This window comes from Haemorhous mexicanus, chromosome 5, assembly GCF_027477595.1.
Source record: "Haemorhous mexicanus isolate bHaeMex1 chromosome 5, bHaeMex1.pri, whole genome shotgun sequence".
NCBI classification, from domain to species: domain Eukaryota; kingdom Metazoa; phylum Chordata; class Aves; order Passeriformes; family Fringillidae; genus Haemorhous; species Haemorhous mexicanus.
In genome coordinates, this window is record NC_082345.1 from 46268129 (window position 1) to 46281686 (window position 13558).

General features: G+C 38.8%; 1 protein-coding gene across 1 annotated transcript in view; it reads left to right on the top strand.

Annotated features, from left to right (window-relative positions):
* The window catches only part of NELL2 (neural EGFL like 2), a 134630-nt gene that overhangs the window by 34433 nt on the left and 86639 nt on the right, over positions 1-13558 (top strand). Inside the window, exon 9 of the mRNA XM_059847045.1 lies at positions 32-134. Within this exon, the coding sequence (XP_059703028.1) occupies positions 32-134 (103 nt within the window). The remainder of the gene's footprint in view (positions 1-31; positions 135-13558) is intronic.

Genomic DNA, 13558 nt, shown 5'->3' on the forward strand with positions numbered 1-13558 from the left:
ACCGCCAGTTAAGCACCTTTTGTTCTCCTAGAACGGTACTGTGCAGTGCGAGGCTTTGATTTGCCCCCTCGCTGACTGTCCACTTAACTCTGCCCTGGCCTATGTGGATGGCAAGTGCTGCAAGGAATGTCAATGTAAGTTTCACTGTTGTGCCTCTTGCTAATGAATGCTTTGAAAGCCTAAATAATATGAGCCTTTCTGTAAATATGTCAGTGAAAGAGCTGGTCATTAAATAGTTGGGTTGAGGAGTCAGGGAACTTAAGACTGCTCTGAAGCGTTCTGGGGAACTGATAACCAGAAGGTTTTAATATTTCCTGTGGGATATTTTGTTTCAGTTTAGTTATGTTGTTTTTATTTAGCACACGTATTTATTTTCAAAATTTAAAAAGAAAAAAAAAAAATTGCTCACAAAGCTTTCTGCAGACTTCCATTCTAGACCAAACTGCTAGAAATTCAAGAACAATTGCCTGGTGTTTGACCAGGGTCTCCAACGCCTTTATCACATGAAGAGTGTTCTACCAACCTTACGTTATCGAGCTTAGAAATGGAGGGTCAGATTTATGATTCTTTTTCCTTAGTTAAGAGAAAAGAAGAAGCCAGCAAAACCCAGACACCTAAAAATGTTATTTCGCAAAAGGTCATAAATAATTAAAGGAAAAATGGAAAAAGGCGATTTGTTTTGTCTTTTAGGATTGGATACATGATTAACTTTAGGTTTTATGGTATTCTGGTTTTGTTGCAAGTAGGGCTGGAGAAGGGGAATTTCAGGTTAATCACTATCTTGATGGACTATATATAGTATTTCAGATTGATTATGTATGTGTATTCCATATGTGAAGGCCAGTTATTTCAGACTATGGTGGAATCCATTCCTAAAATTGAGCATGAGATGCACACACTTCTTTGTTCTGTGAATGTTGAGATTTTTCTGTGTGGTTTCATCACTGTTCTACTGCTGTATAAAACTTCTTACAGAGTGTAGAGAAATACATAACTGGTTAAAATGACATGTTTTAAGATAAAACTCAGGAAGACGTTTTGTACTCCATTGATCTAGCTCCCACAGGAGTTTATTAATATTTAATTGTGTTAGAAGTTACACAAACCATCCCTTTTTATGAAACCTTATTAACTTACTCAAGTAGATTAATTCTAATTAAGAGGAAATAAGAATTCAAATGCTTTTTTTAACCAGCTACACAGAATTTCCATGCATATTAGATGACTCAGGGTAATTGGTAATTCAGGAATGTGATATGTGTGGCATTCAAGCCTCTCGTTGAGGCTTTTTGAATCTCTGACCATGTTGGCAAAATTTGAAAACCTGATCCTCTGAAGTATGTTTTTGTAACGTAATGCCTGTAAGTTGAGCTGGGAAGTCTCTATCCAGGTGTTAATGGGGAAGCACTCACGTCATATGACTTCCAAAGTTTTTATTGGGAGTCTTGACAAAGTTAAGAAATGTGAAGGAGCATGCGGACTCTGACCTTGTCACGGAGCATTGATACTTCTTTGATTTAAGATGCAGTTCTGGTACAGCACACTGATGTTTACTCTGAAATTTCCTGTTTGATATTCTTAATATTATCAAAGTGTCTTAGATTTGAGTGTTGCTAATTTGATGCCAGGACATAATTCAATTTATAGCTAACATGAACACATACCACTTTCATGACATTCTACCAGAAAAATAATTAGATCAGAAAACATAAATAAAAATTGCTTTTGAAATTTTTTTTTCCTAATTTCATTTAGGTTATTTTAAGTGACTTTTGTCACACTATTTTTACAGTGGCTGAATTCCAGGAACCAAAGGACAGAGAATGTAAATTGGAGTCTTGTTGACAGGGTAGTTAAATTCCAGTGAAAGAGTGGGAGTTAGAGGCAATGGAGGCTGCATGACTGTCACTTATTCTCCAGGCCAGTTTGGTGGAAATGCGAAGCTGTCTCTGAGTTCATATACATATGCCAGCTGTATTTTGGCTTGGTGTCTTTGGGTCAGGGTCTGAGCTGATTGAGGTCAGTGTGCTTGTTGAACTTGGTTCTTGCTGGAGGGGTTCAAAGCTGAGTTGCTCCATTTGGACAGGTTCTGAGAATAACTTAATTGTTTTCAGTGCTCAGAACAACAGCAAGAGATGTAGCTTCTGACTGGCTAATACAGAGTGAACACAGATGGCTTATAATTGGGAAAACAGCTTAGGGGGTTACCCCCAGTTAGGGAGTGTTGCTCATGGAGCCATATCCTTGGTTTTGGATAAGCAATCGTAAGTGCTGAGAAAAAATGCCTGATAGACTGTTCTTTAGCTGGATTTAGTATTTGTTTCAAGACAGAACATGTGTGGATATGATGCTTCCTTCCTGGTATTTATGTTATCTCATACCAGATGATGGGCTGTTTCTGCCAGACTGTTGTTTGAGTAGAAGTGCCCAGGCAGTGGCAGCTGTTGGAACCTTTGGCTGTGTCTCACTCCCCCAGGGCTGAGTGCTTCCCTCCACACTTCTTCCTTTCTTCTGCTGGTGTTAAAATAAAGCCACCAAAAATCAAAAGAGTGATGTTGGATTTAATGACAGCTGGCAGAGAAGAGTTAAGAGTACAGCGCTTCTGGCTCTTTCAGTGACCAGCAAGCAGGCTTTCTGGGATTTTTTTTTGTTTTATTTTGTTAGGGTTTTTTGTTGTTTTTTTTTTTCCCCCCACTCAGTGATGGAGGATGGAGTCATTCTGCATGGCTTTAGGCATGTAGACTTTGGGGATACAATCTGAAGTGGCTTCACTTATACTAGTAAATGAAATAGGCCAGGCACAGTCCTGTGGCACTTATGGCTCACATGGCTGAAGTCTCTTCCCCTTTCCCACCCCCAGCAGATTACCTGCACCCAGATGGCTGGCTGGGAATGGCCTCTGATCAGGGCTGTGCCCCCAGCTTGTGCCTGGCACTGCTTCAGAGCATCTTGGCTGGTACAGTGTGACATGGTGCCATGATGTGTGCTAACACTCGCACTGCAGGGAGTTACAAGCTGTAGCCAAGCATTTTCAAGCTTGCTGTCATTTGCTGTTTCATTTATCTGATGTGTTTCATTTACTAGTTGTGGACATCACCAGTTTGGCTCTCTTGATAACAAGCTGCAGAACTGGCATCTCCAGAAGGCACTTGGTGCTGAGAGGGGCTGGAAGGGATGGGATTAGTTGCCTTCTGGAAGTGGACATCTCCTTCCTGGGCTTGTAGACAGGTGATTAGAGCAGATACTGAACTTTTAGACAGCTGAAGTTGTGAGACTAATCTTACATCAGTTACTGTGATGTATATCAGGTATGTAAGATAGGAATGGAAAGTGCTGGATTTTTAAGCCTGATACTGCCATTAAACTGTTATGCTAAGAGACTTTCCCACGCTGCCAAATTCTAGGAATTAAATTTCAGCCCAGTCCAGCATTTACATTTTGGACAGCAAGCTTTGTTTTGTCTTGTTCAGTGACATTTTCATCACTTTGGAAATTTCAGCACAGCTATCTATTCATGTTTTTCTTAAATGTTTACTTCAGGGAAGAACACCTAGTAAGGAATGGTTTAGATATTTTTTTTAAAACCAATCTTGCTTTGACTTTGGTTCTTTTTGTAAGCCAAAGGAAAAAGAAACACAAAACAAACAAAGAAACCAAACCCTGACCTTCTCTCTTAACTCCATACCTTTGTTTCAGGCCATTCAGACAACTTGTACTGTTTTGTCTCGTGTGAAGGTCGATGCTGGTAGCATGGGGAATGGCAATGAATGCAAATTGTCACTGTGTTTTCTATTAGCTGTAGTGGGCTAAAAGAAGCAGCAATCTTCTGGAGCAGATGAATGGGCCAGTGTGTTGGATGTATGTTTCAGCTGTAGACAATGTAAAACTCAGCCCAGCTACCATAGCACACATCTTAGTTCAGTGGGAGCTTCCTGTGGAGAATTGTTTGGAGCTGGAAGAATGAGACTACTTTTTTCTATGCTAAATGCAATTTTAAAGAATTCTGAGAAGGTGTGTGCAAAAGATCATTAATTTTTTTTCTCCTCTGCAGAGACAAAGGCATTGTGTGGTGTTAGGCACCAATACAAATTGAGGAGAGATTAAGCTTCCCTACTGACCCTATAAATATTGCTTTAGACCACAGGCTTGGCTTAAGAAGTGCAAGGACAAGTTCATTTATTTAAAGTGAATTGTGGAAGGACTGCCAATGTCTTAGCAGCTGAGAGAATTGGTGCTTGGTCAGCAGATCCTATTATGGTAATGTTTTCATTAGTCAGTGTATTAACAGCAAGGCATCACCTCCAAAAGCTATTGCATTCTTTTTAAAATGGAACTAGTGTATTTTAAACAAACTAGGTGATTTTGTTTTTGAGACTAGAAGTGATATTTGTGCCAGTATCTGGTGCAGTAATAATTCCCATCACCAAAGACTGATTTCCAGGAAGCAATTGCTCTCTTCTCATCACTCCCTTCCAGTGACACTGCAGATACTTATTGACCTCACAGCAAACTATTTAAATCCATGCCAGCAGATTCCAGTGGAGGTTAAAATGTGAGCCATTATGCTCAAATCTGCAGGCTGTGATTTTTCCATAAAGCTGTTTGTTTTTCTTTTTTTTTCTGAGACAGGATATTTGATGGCTTTCTGGTGCACTGTGGCCAAGTTCTCAGTCTAACACAAGTATTTTAAGCAACTGTGAGAAACATTAGGGTTGTACTGGATCAGGTCACAGTTCTGGTGCTAGCAGAGAGAGCTGGCACCAGAGAGACAGTGTGTAAAGGGGTTCTATAACTTGGGAATGATTTTTTAACAAACTAATTAAAACATAATATGGACGTTGTAGCTCTTAATAACATGCATGGGTTTCTGATGCAGTGATCTGTCTTGCTATCTTGCATAAACTTTTAATTCTATGATTAAAATTAAAGGGATTTCCTCTCTTGACCTTCATAATTTACCCATTTTCCCCCTCCAAACTCTTCTGCAAACTCCATCACTTGTAGCCTACTGACACAGAGAGAAGGAGCTGTGAAAGCCCATCTGCTTCTTCTTTGCAGCAGCAATTGAGCATCAGCAAAAGTGCAAAAGTTTTATCTAAAAACTTAAGGAATATGGGTTAAACTTACTCTGAAATTCGTAATTAATCCAGGTAGTTTGAAGCATTGTGGACTTAAGCCTGTGCTGTTTGCCAAGTTCCATCTTTTTACAAAATTACCACTTTTTTCCCTGGGCTTTCATCCTCTAGCCTTCGGTGGCTTCCATCAGTAGCTGAGTGGGGTGCCAGCCCCTGCCTTGTTCAGCCAAGTGCTGGAGAAGTTTCTGCATTCAGTGTGGCACAGAGAAGAGGCTGCAGCTTGGAGAAATGGTTAGTCACTGACTGAGCAGGTCATCTTATCCTTGAAGTAAATCAGAAGAATGGAAATGGAAGAGCATCTCCAGCAGGCTGGCTGGAACATGGCATGAGTCTGAGGGCTGTGGGCAGCCAGCAGGCTCGGGGTGGCAGAGCAGGCATCAGTACTGCAGGAAGAAAAGGCAGTTCTAAGCAGTAAAGCAATGGTTTCTCATTTATCATAGTTCTTTAAAGAATGCACACTTTAGAATATAAAGGAAAAGCTGCTTTTTTATTTTAAATACTTATGTGTGGATTTTTAAAGAACATAAGTGCATACAGAGCATAAATTCTGTTTTTCTGAGGTTTCTTTTTAATATGAAAATTCAGATAAATTAGCCTACTTCAGAATAGTATTAAAAAATATCTTGAATATAGCCAGCACTGGGGTTTTTTTTGTAGAGCTGTGATATTTACCATAACCTCCTGTAGTCAGCACGCAGAACTTCTGAATGTTATTTAGCAGAATAGTGTCCATTCAGCCTCTACTTTCTGGATTTTCTGTGCTGAAGTGATTCACATCAGCCTTATTTTTCAGGCTTTTGAATTACATATAATGATAGTATCACTCTGGAATGACAAATAAAAAGCATTTTTATTGTACTTGTATTGTACCACTTGTATTACTGAGATGAATTATACTGTACTTTACCAACTGTTTAAACCATTTTATTACTTCTTATGACTTCAAAAGAAAGTCAGCATCCATATTCATTTAGAAATAGGACAAAAATAATTTTTATAATTAAATATTTTTGCACGAGGAAAAAACATGTCCTTGAACCCAGGTAGGTCAGTAAGATCAGTGGAAATGTTTTAGATTTACAAAGCTGGACTAGAAAAGCACACTAGATGCACCTGTCAGTTGTGAATCCAGCATAGCTCCTACAATGTCAGTCTCACCAAAGGGCTGAGGTTGGAAGGGGGCTCTGGAGGTCTCCTGGTCCAACCCTCCTGCTCAAGTAGGGCCATGTGGAGCAGGCTGCCCAGGACTGTTCCCAGCAGCTTTTGAATATCGACAGAGATGGAGACTCCACAGCCTCCCAGGCAACCTGTGCCAGTGCTCAGTCACCCTCACAGTAACAAAGTATTTTCTTCAGTCCAAATGGATTTTTAAGTGTTCTGATGTGTGCCCATTGCCTCCTGTCCTGTTACTGGGCACCACTGAGAACAGCCTGTCTTTCTCTTCTTCAGTCCTTTCCATCAGGAGTTTTCACACTTTGGGAAGATCTCCTCAGAGACTTCACTTCTCTGGGATGTGTAACATCTCAGGAAGTTGAGATGTTACACATCCCAGAAGAATGAAAGGTCCCAAGAATGTCTTGGGACCTTTCCTGTGCTGAGCTGAAAGCCAGCTGAAGACAATGGAATGAGTCCTCTTGGCTTTGGTGGGCAGGGCCAGTCTAACTCTTGAGCCAAGGTGCTCAGTCTCTGCTCTATTTTCCCTTGTAAAGCTATAGAAATTTTCAAACTACTCTTACACCACAGCAATGTTTGGTTTATCTCTGTTAAATAGAGATATGACAGAATTGTTAGGGGATTTCTGCAGCTGAGCATGTAGTCTCAGATGACCTTTGTTCTTTGTAAGCTGGGCAGTATTCCTCATCAGAAGGAAAATGAAGCAGGAAACCCATTCCTTGTATGTCTTTTGTTCACTGTAAGTAAAATTATAGCTTACAGTATATTGAAATTTTTGACTTCTCAAAATGTTTTGCTCCTGTTTGTTTCCTTTCCTACTTCCCCGTGTCCTTTGAATTTCGTTGTTCCTTGTTAGCAAAAGAGGACTGGGGGGAGTCAGTGCCTGTGCCTTAGACTTTTCATGCCTTGAAGTGTGGCTTCCTCCTAGGTGAGTGGCATTTTAGCTATTCTGGACCCCATGTATTATGTAGCTCCGCTAGAAGACCCTAGATCTGGAGGCAGTGTATCAGTATACAAGGAGAATTTCAGTTAATGGTAAATTCATCTAGTTTTAGTCTTACTGTGTGCCTGAGGAGTGAATACAAAAACAAAGTATGGTTAAGAAAATCCTTATTCATTAAAATACATTACACTGGATATGTAGCAATCTGCACTAAAGAAGAAATTGGAAACATAATATTGGTAACTTTATTGGTAGAGAATTAAAAATATTTTTTTACATTGAGAATTTTGCTGTAGGCCATGCTCTTCTTATAACCCATTTTGGTGAGGTTGTGTGGGAAAAGAGCTAATATTTTCCATTCCTTTTTCATTATATTCTTACCAGGGAGTTCATAAAATATAAAATACCTGCAGCATATTATTATTTTAGTTTATTTCCAGTGCAAATAAAACATTAACATATGCTAGATATGAATATATTTGCTTTCAGACAGCTGGGTGTGGACAGATTGGCAGTGCTCCAGCTTCTAATAAGTTAGTACCCTAACTTTAGTAATGCTGATTTCACCAGAATTTTCTTAGGTAGCTATGAAAAAATAATTTAAGAAAAAAAAGGTTTTATTTATAATTACAAAAATAATCTAGGATATGTAAGCACTCGCATGCTGGTGTGTTGATTTCCATATGTTTGTTCTCAGCAGTGATGTGCTTATGTCACTATATGTGCATCATTGATCTAATTGATCTATGAGGTTCTTTTTGTTTGATTTGTTTTTTGGGGGGTGGGGTTTTTTTTGGTTTTTTTCTTTGCTTTATTTCAGGGATTTTGGTGGGGGGAGGTGTTGGTTTTTTTATTTTGTCCCAGAAGCACATTGCCAAATCCGCCGCTTCTAGCTGATGTTCTAGTTTTTGCCTGGACCTTTTATTCTGTAGATCTTGGAAATACCTATAGTATCAGTAGCAAACATCTTCAATGGGTATGTGCTGTGGAAAAAAAAGAGAAAAGCCTTAGCTGAAAACCCCAGAACTAAAGGTTTTGGGCAAGGTCACAGAAGTGTGAGAAGTTGGAGGCAGAGAGTATTGGTGGAGTAAAGGTTTTGCAAAACCAAATGGGACTCTTGGCTGGCACAGTTTTGCAAAGACCAGTCTGCACTTGACATACTCTTGTTCAGAACAGGATTGCCACATTGACAGGGGTTGTTTGGATGGAAAGCTGGCCTAGGGGAGACACTGGTAGGAGATATGGGAGTGTACAAGAAGGCATACATACAATTTTTTGACAGTGCCTATGTCTGCGAAATCAAAAAATGGAAGGTTGTCAAGGCTGAAACTCAATAAATAAATTATTGGAAGAACACTCACCACAAAACTGTCAATAATGTGATATTCTTTCCCGTGGAAGGGATGGTAAAATATGAATGAAGTTGATTCAGTGAGATTAATATAAAATGATGTACACTGTTACCCTTTATTTGTCTTTTTGTGAAGATAATGATTTAAACCCATGGCTTTCAGTCTTTTGGACGCCAGAAACTTGACATTTTTTCAGTAGAAACATGTACTGAATTAAACCATCTACTGCTTGGTATACTTCTCTTAACTACTGCTTGCAGATATCTGAAGTGTGATGTATAGACCTCCAGGCTGTTATTGATCACTGTTTCTACATCTGTCAGCTCATAAAATATATTCAGCTTCAAATAATGGTCACTTAGTCCCATGTGAGACACAACTTTAAAATGAAAATCTTGTCTGATATGGTGTAACAGACCTTTATCCTGCTTTCCTTATCTCTTGCCTTCAAAAACGTCATTGCAGTCCTCTTTGTTTGAAAAGTTTCTGCAGTTTGCTTTTGTCACTGTGCCAGTCACAGGACTGTGTCTGTGGTGTTTCTGTAACTGTTCTGCCTCTGTTCTGCCAATCCAGAGAATTTTTACAAATTTTTGCCATTTTGGGGGTTTTGATTTGTTACCAGTTTCCCCTAAGAAGAAAGCCCTTTTCATTTGTTTTGAAGGGCAGTTGACTATCCTAAGCCTTTCTCTACAGGGTAGCTGACTAGTTTATTTTCACCTTCTACTTGTTGAAATTATTTGTGTAAGATTCTGATTGTAAGTGAAAATCCTGGTCTTCCCTGTCTTGCTTTAAGTTATTTTCAAGTATAATTTTGACTGTTTTCCTGATTTAATTTTAATTTGTGACATTTTGTCAAAGTCACTTAACACTATTCTACATCTAGAATTTTTTTTTTCCTAACAGATGAAAAAATTTGAAGATATTATTAGGTTTCCTTTTTTGTTGTTGTTGTCCAACAAATTTTCCTTTTGTTTCTGGTGTCTATGTATGTACTACATACATAGTAGTGTTAGAATTATGTTGACATTATTGTTTGATGTAATAAATTGGTTCAGAAAACACCTGGTTTCAGTTGTAAGATTTTTTTCTTACCCCCCCCCCCCCCCAATCCTGTAATCAAAGCAAGTAAATATGCTTGACTCATCTGGAAAATAGGCACATAACCTGTTTTTTCTAGCAAACAGTCATGTCAGGTACTTTGAAGGTAGGGAAGATGAATAGGCATGCTTCTCTCTATGTTGTTGTTATTTTGACAAAGACATGTAAATTCAGGCATTATTTCCTTAAGATGTCTCACTAAGTTATATTCATATTGACTAAAGTGCAGTATTTCTCTCTAGGCTAATTTTACAGGCTTGTAAAGGGCGAGTTAGTTTTGTGGATGTTTTCATCATGCTTTATCTAGAAACCTTGTAGATCCTCAAGGCATGTAAAGGAGAAATCAAATCTGAGTATAGCATAGAAGAGATAACAGTTTTGGGTATGGTTGTTGTGAATTTCTCAGGCAGGCTTCTTAATAGTAGTAGCCTATGACTTTGGGATGCTTCAATGTTGTCCATTGTCCTCTGTGACTCTTTATGAACAAAGGTGGTAGTACAATGTGAGCCCCTTACCACACATTTTTCATTTTATTAATTTTGCAGTATTCTGTTGGTGAATTGCTGTGAGGAAACATGGGAATAAATGAATACATTTTCAAAGTAGAAAGTTAAAATAGACATATAAATTAATAAAGAAATCACATCCCTGGGGAATCACTCGTTCTGTCAGGGCTAGTCACTTCTTAAACCCACTCTTTTAAGAGCGTGGGAGCAGGCAATTCCAAAATGCTGGAAGTCAAGCAGATGAGGCAGAAGGTCAGCTTGACTGAAAAGAGGTCTTTTGGATGGAGCTAAAGAAAAAAGGAAGGTATATGCCCAGTGGAAGCAAGGTCAGGGGACATGGGAGGAATGCAGAGATGCTGCTTGCCACTGTGGAGGGAAAAGTGCTGCAGCCCAAGCTCAAGTGGAGTTGAATACAGCTCCATATAGATAAACAGATTTAACTGCACAGTGTAGGAATTCTGTCTGATGTCTAGAAAGGTCCTCCTAAGGACAACAGGAGTATTTACATATATGATTTTTTAAAACATTATCAGCCACTATATAAAGCTTTCTTTCACTAATGTTCCCAAAGAAAAAAAGGAGTAGTTACATTAACAGCTGCTATGAACTCCAGCTTACTGTTGTTCCGTGATGAATCGGGGTATCGACAGATACATTTGGGAGAAATTAGCTGTGACATAGCAGAATCTGTGCACATCTGCTCCAGCTACTTTTAAATTTTTAATTATTTCAAATCCTGAACTGTCTTTAGACATGAAGTATTGAATTGTTTGGGAATGCACAATGGATACTAGCCACTTCTAGGAGCCTTGAGAAACAGCATGTTAGATGTACATAGGTTTCTTTTAAAAACTTCCTTTTGAAAATTTCTAAAACTATTGTTTATACCTGATTTTTTTAATGTTAGATTTTGGTTAAATATTATTAGATAATGAATGTTGGGATTGAGTATATTAAAAATTTAGAAAGCCAGTTTGCATAACCAATTTTAATCAAGATTTCCAAAAATGTGTTCCTGCTGCTGTGTTAAAAACCTTTTGCTGACCTAATGCTAAGGACTTAACTGCATTTAACATTCTTAATAGCTATCTGGAGTGTTTGTGATTATGCCAACTAATCCTGTCATTCTGGCTGAAGGGGGGGATGGAAGGATTGGCAGATTCCTTATGTGGGAGCAGAAGTGGATGGAAGAAGAGTTGGGAGCATGAAACCCTGCCAGTTTCTGTACAGAGCTAGATGCAGGTGCTTTGAAAGAAGTGAGATCTAACAGCAGCGGTGGATGTGGTGCTCAGCTCCTGGGAATGTCTGAGCACATTAGACTGGCCTGCGCCAAGAAGGCAAACGTGAGTATTGCTGTAACAGCCGACTTAACCAGGGGCTGCTGTTCGTAGGAGAAGTGAAAGAATTTGGATCTGAGAGGAAAATAGATACAGTGAGATGGATGCTAGGTCACAGGATGCTGTGCCTTTACTGGGGAGGTGTGTGTAGCAAAATGACAGTGCAGAATTTCTGGCTAAAACATCTGTGGAAACTGTTCTGGACCAAGGATATTCTGGTTGAGAATAAAAATATCTGTAGGGTCCCTGATAGTTGCTTAAATACGAATGTAGTCTGAGTACTTTAATAATGTGGCAAGTTTTGGTCAAAATCCTCCATGACTGTTGGAGGTTGCTCTAAATTTTTGGAGCAGAAGCTGTGTGGAACCTTTCACTTGGGAGCATGGAAACATCACTTCCAAGGTTTTTTCAACCTAATAAATGCCAGCTTTACTATATATTGGTGGAGCTTGTAGTTTTGTAGTTTGCATAGAATCTTTGTAATGCTGTCAAATGAAACTGTCAAAATCTGGGGAAATGTTGCTGCTCAGAGGCATTTGCCTTTTACTAAGTAAGTTCACATGATTAGTGTCCACAAAGCTGCAGAAAGCCACCATCTCAGTAGTCATGTGCAAAAGTATGTCTTTTAAAATTACGTATAATTGGTGCACTCTTTCTTCATGGTGAATCTGGGCAAAATATCCTAATGAATGAAATACATTATTCTATTTTCCCTCTGGGGAAAATAGAATAATGTATTTCATTCATTAGGATATTTTGTGTCTGGGGAGCAGAGTTACACCTTGTAAGCACAGCTGCAGGAGTAGGTGCACGTCTTCCCACCCTTGTTGTGTCCATGGATGGTTTTAACTTACAGCAATGGAGAACCCAAGCCTCTTTTTATATAATAAATTAATGCTGATTAGTGATATCTGTTTAGCTCTCATAGATTTCAAAATAGTGACTCAAAAGTGTGCAAGTCTTTAGCAGTTTTTCATTAATTTCATAAATTTTCAATACTGAATCTGAATCAGTTAATTCAGTTTCATCTTGCATGTGAATACCTGTGACTTGAGGCACTCTGATGCATGTATGGGTGAATTTAAGCATGTCTGGAAGTATAAGGTGCTCTAGGGAGGTGTCTAGTTTTCTAAACTCTACTCTTTTTCTCTTAACAAAGTTTTCAGAAAAGTATCTTTTACAACTAGTTCAGCAGTCCAGCTGAGAAAAGGTGGAACAAAGTACAAATTTCCCTGTCAGCATTTGGTAAAATACCTATCAGCACCTTCCCTAAATATAGCCATGTCACTAGTGTTGTGGATAGCTGGCATAAGGTATTGATCAGATAATGTCAAATCCTATCTTTATGGGGGTTAAGCAGGCCTGTAATATTTGCATTGGAGTTTTTTGGTCTGTCAGACTCTTGTGCTATTTATAAACCTTTAAGATAATTGTAATACGGTTGTCATTTAATTAATATTAACCTCAATTGCTTTTCCTCTCTTGACACCCTCTAAAGCTTTTGTCTAATGTGTTTCATTTTAGGGTTTGACATTTTGCTGTGAAAGTTGTTTGGGTGTTGGATTACCAACAATAGTGAATATAGTGAATTTGTCATAAAATGGGTGGGCATTTTGTTCACATTAGGCGTGACAAAGTTTTTTAAATGCTATGTATATAGTCCAAAATACTCCAGTTCTCTTTAACAAGCAGAATATGGTCCATTGCACTAAAGCCAAAGTTTTGCATGTCATTCAGTAGAACTGTTTTGGCTGCTCTGTTTAACTGAGCTAAAGTTGCAATGTGAATAGCAGTTCACATTCCTTTTTAAGGGAAGCTGACATCAAACACATTGTCCAGATTGGATCTTTGCTTACCAAGAGATACCTCCATTCGTGCAATTAGGGTCCATTGGCTTTGATTGGCTGCAGCCCCTTTCCCAGACTCCCCTGTTTGGCCTACTTTAAAAGTTTTACTCATCTGTTAGGTCTGTTTGCCTCAGCTGAACTGCTGTCAATAGAGCTTTTAGTCATGT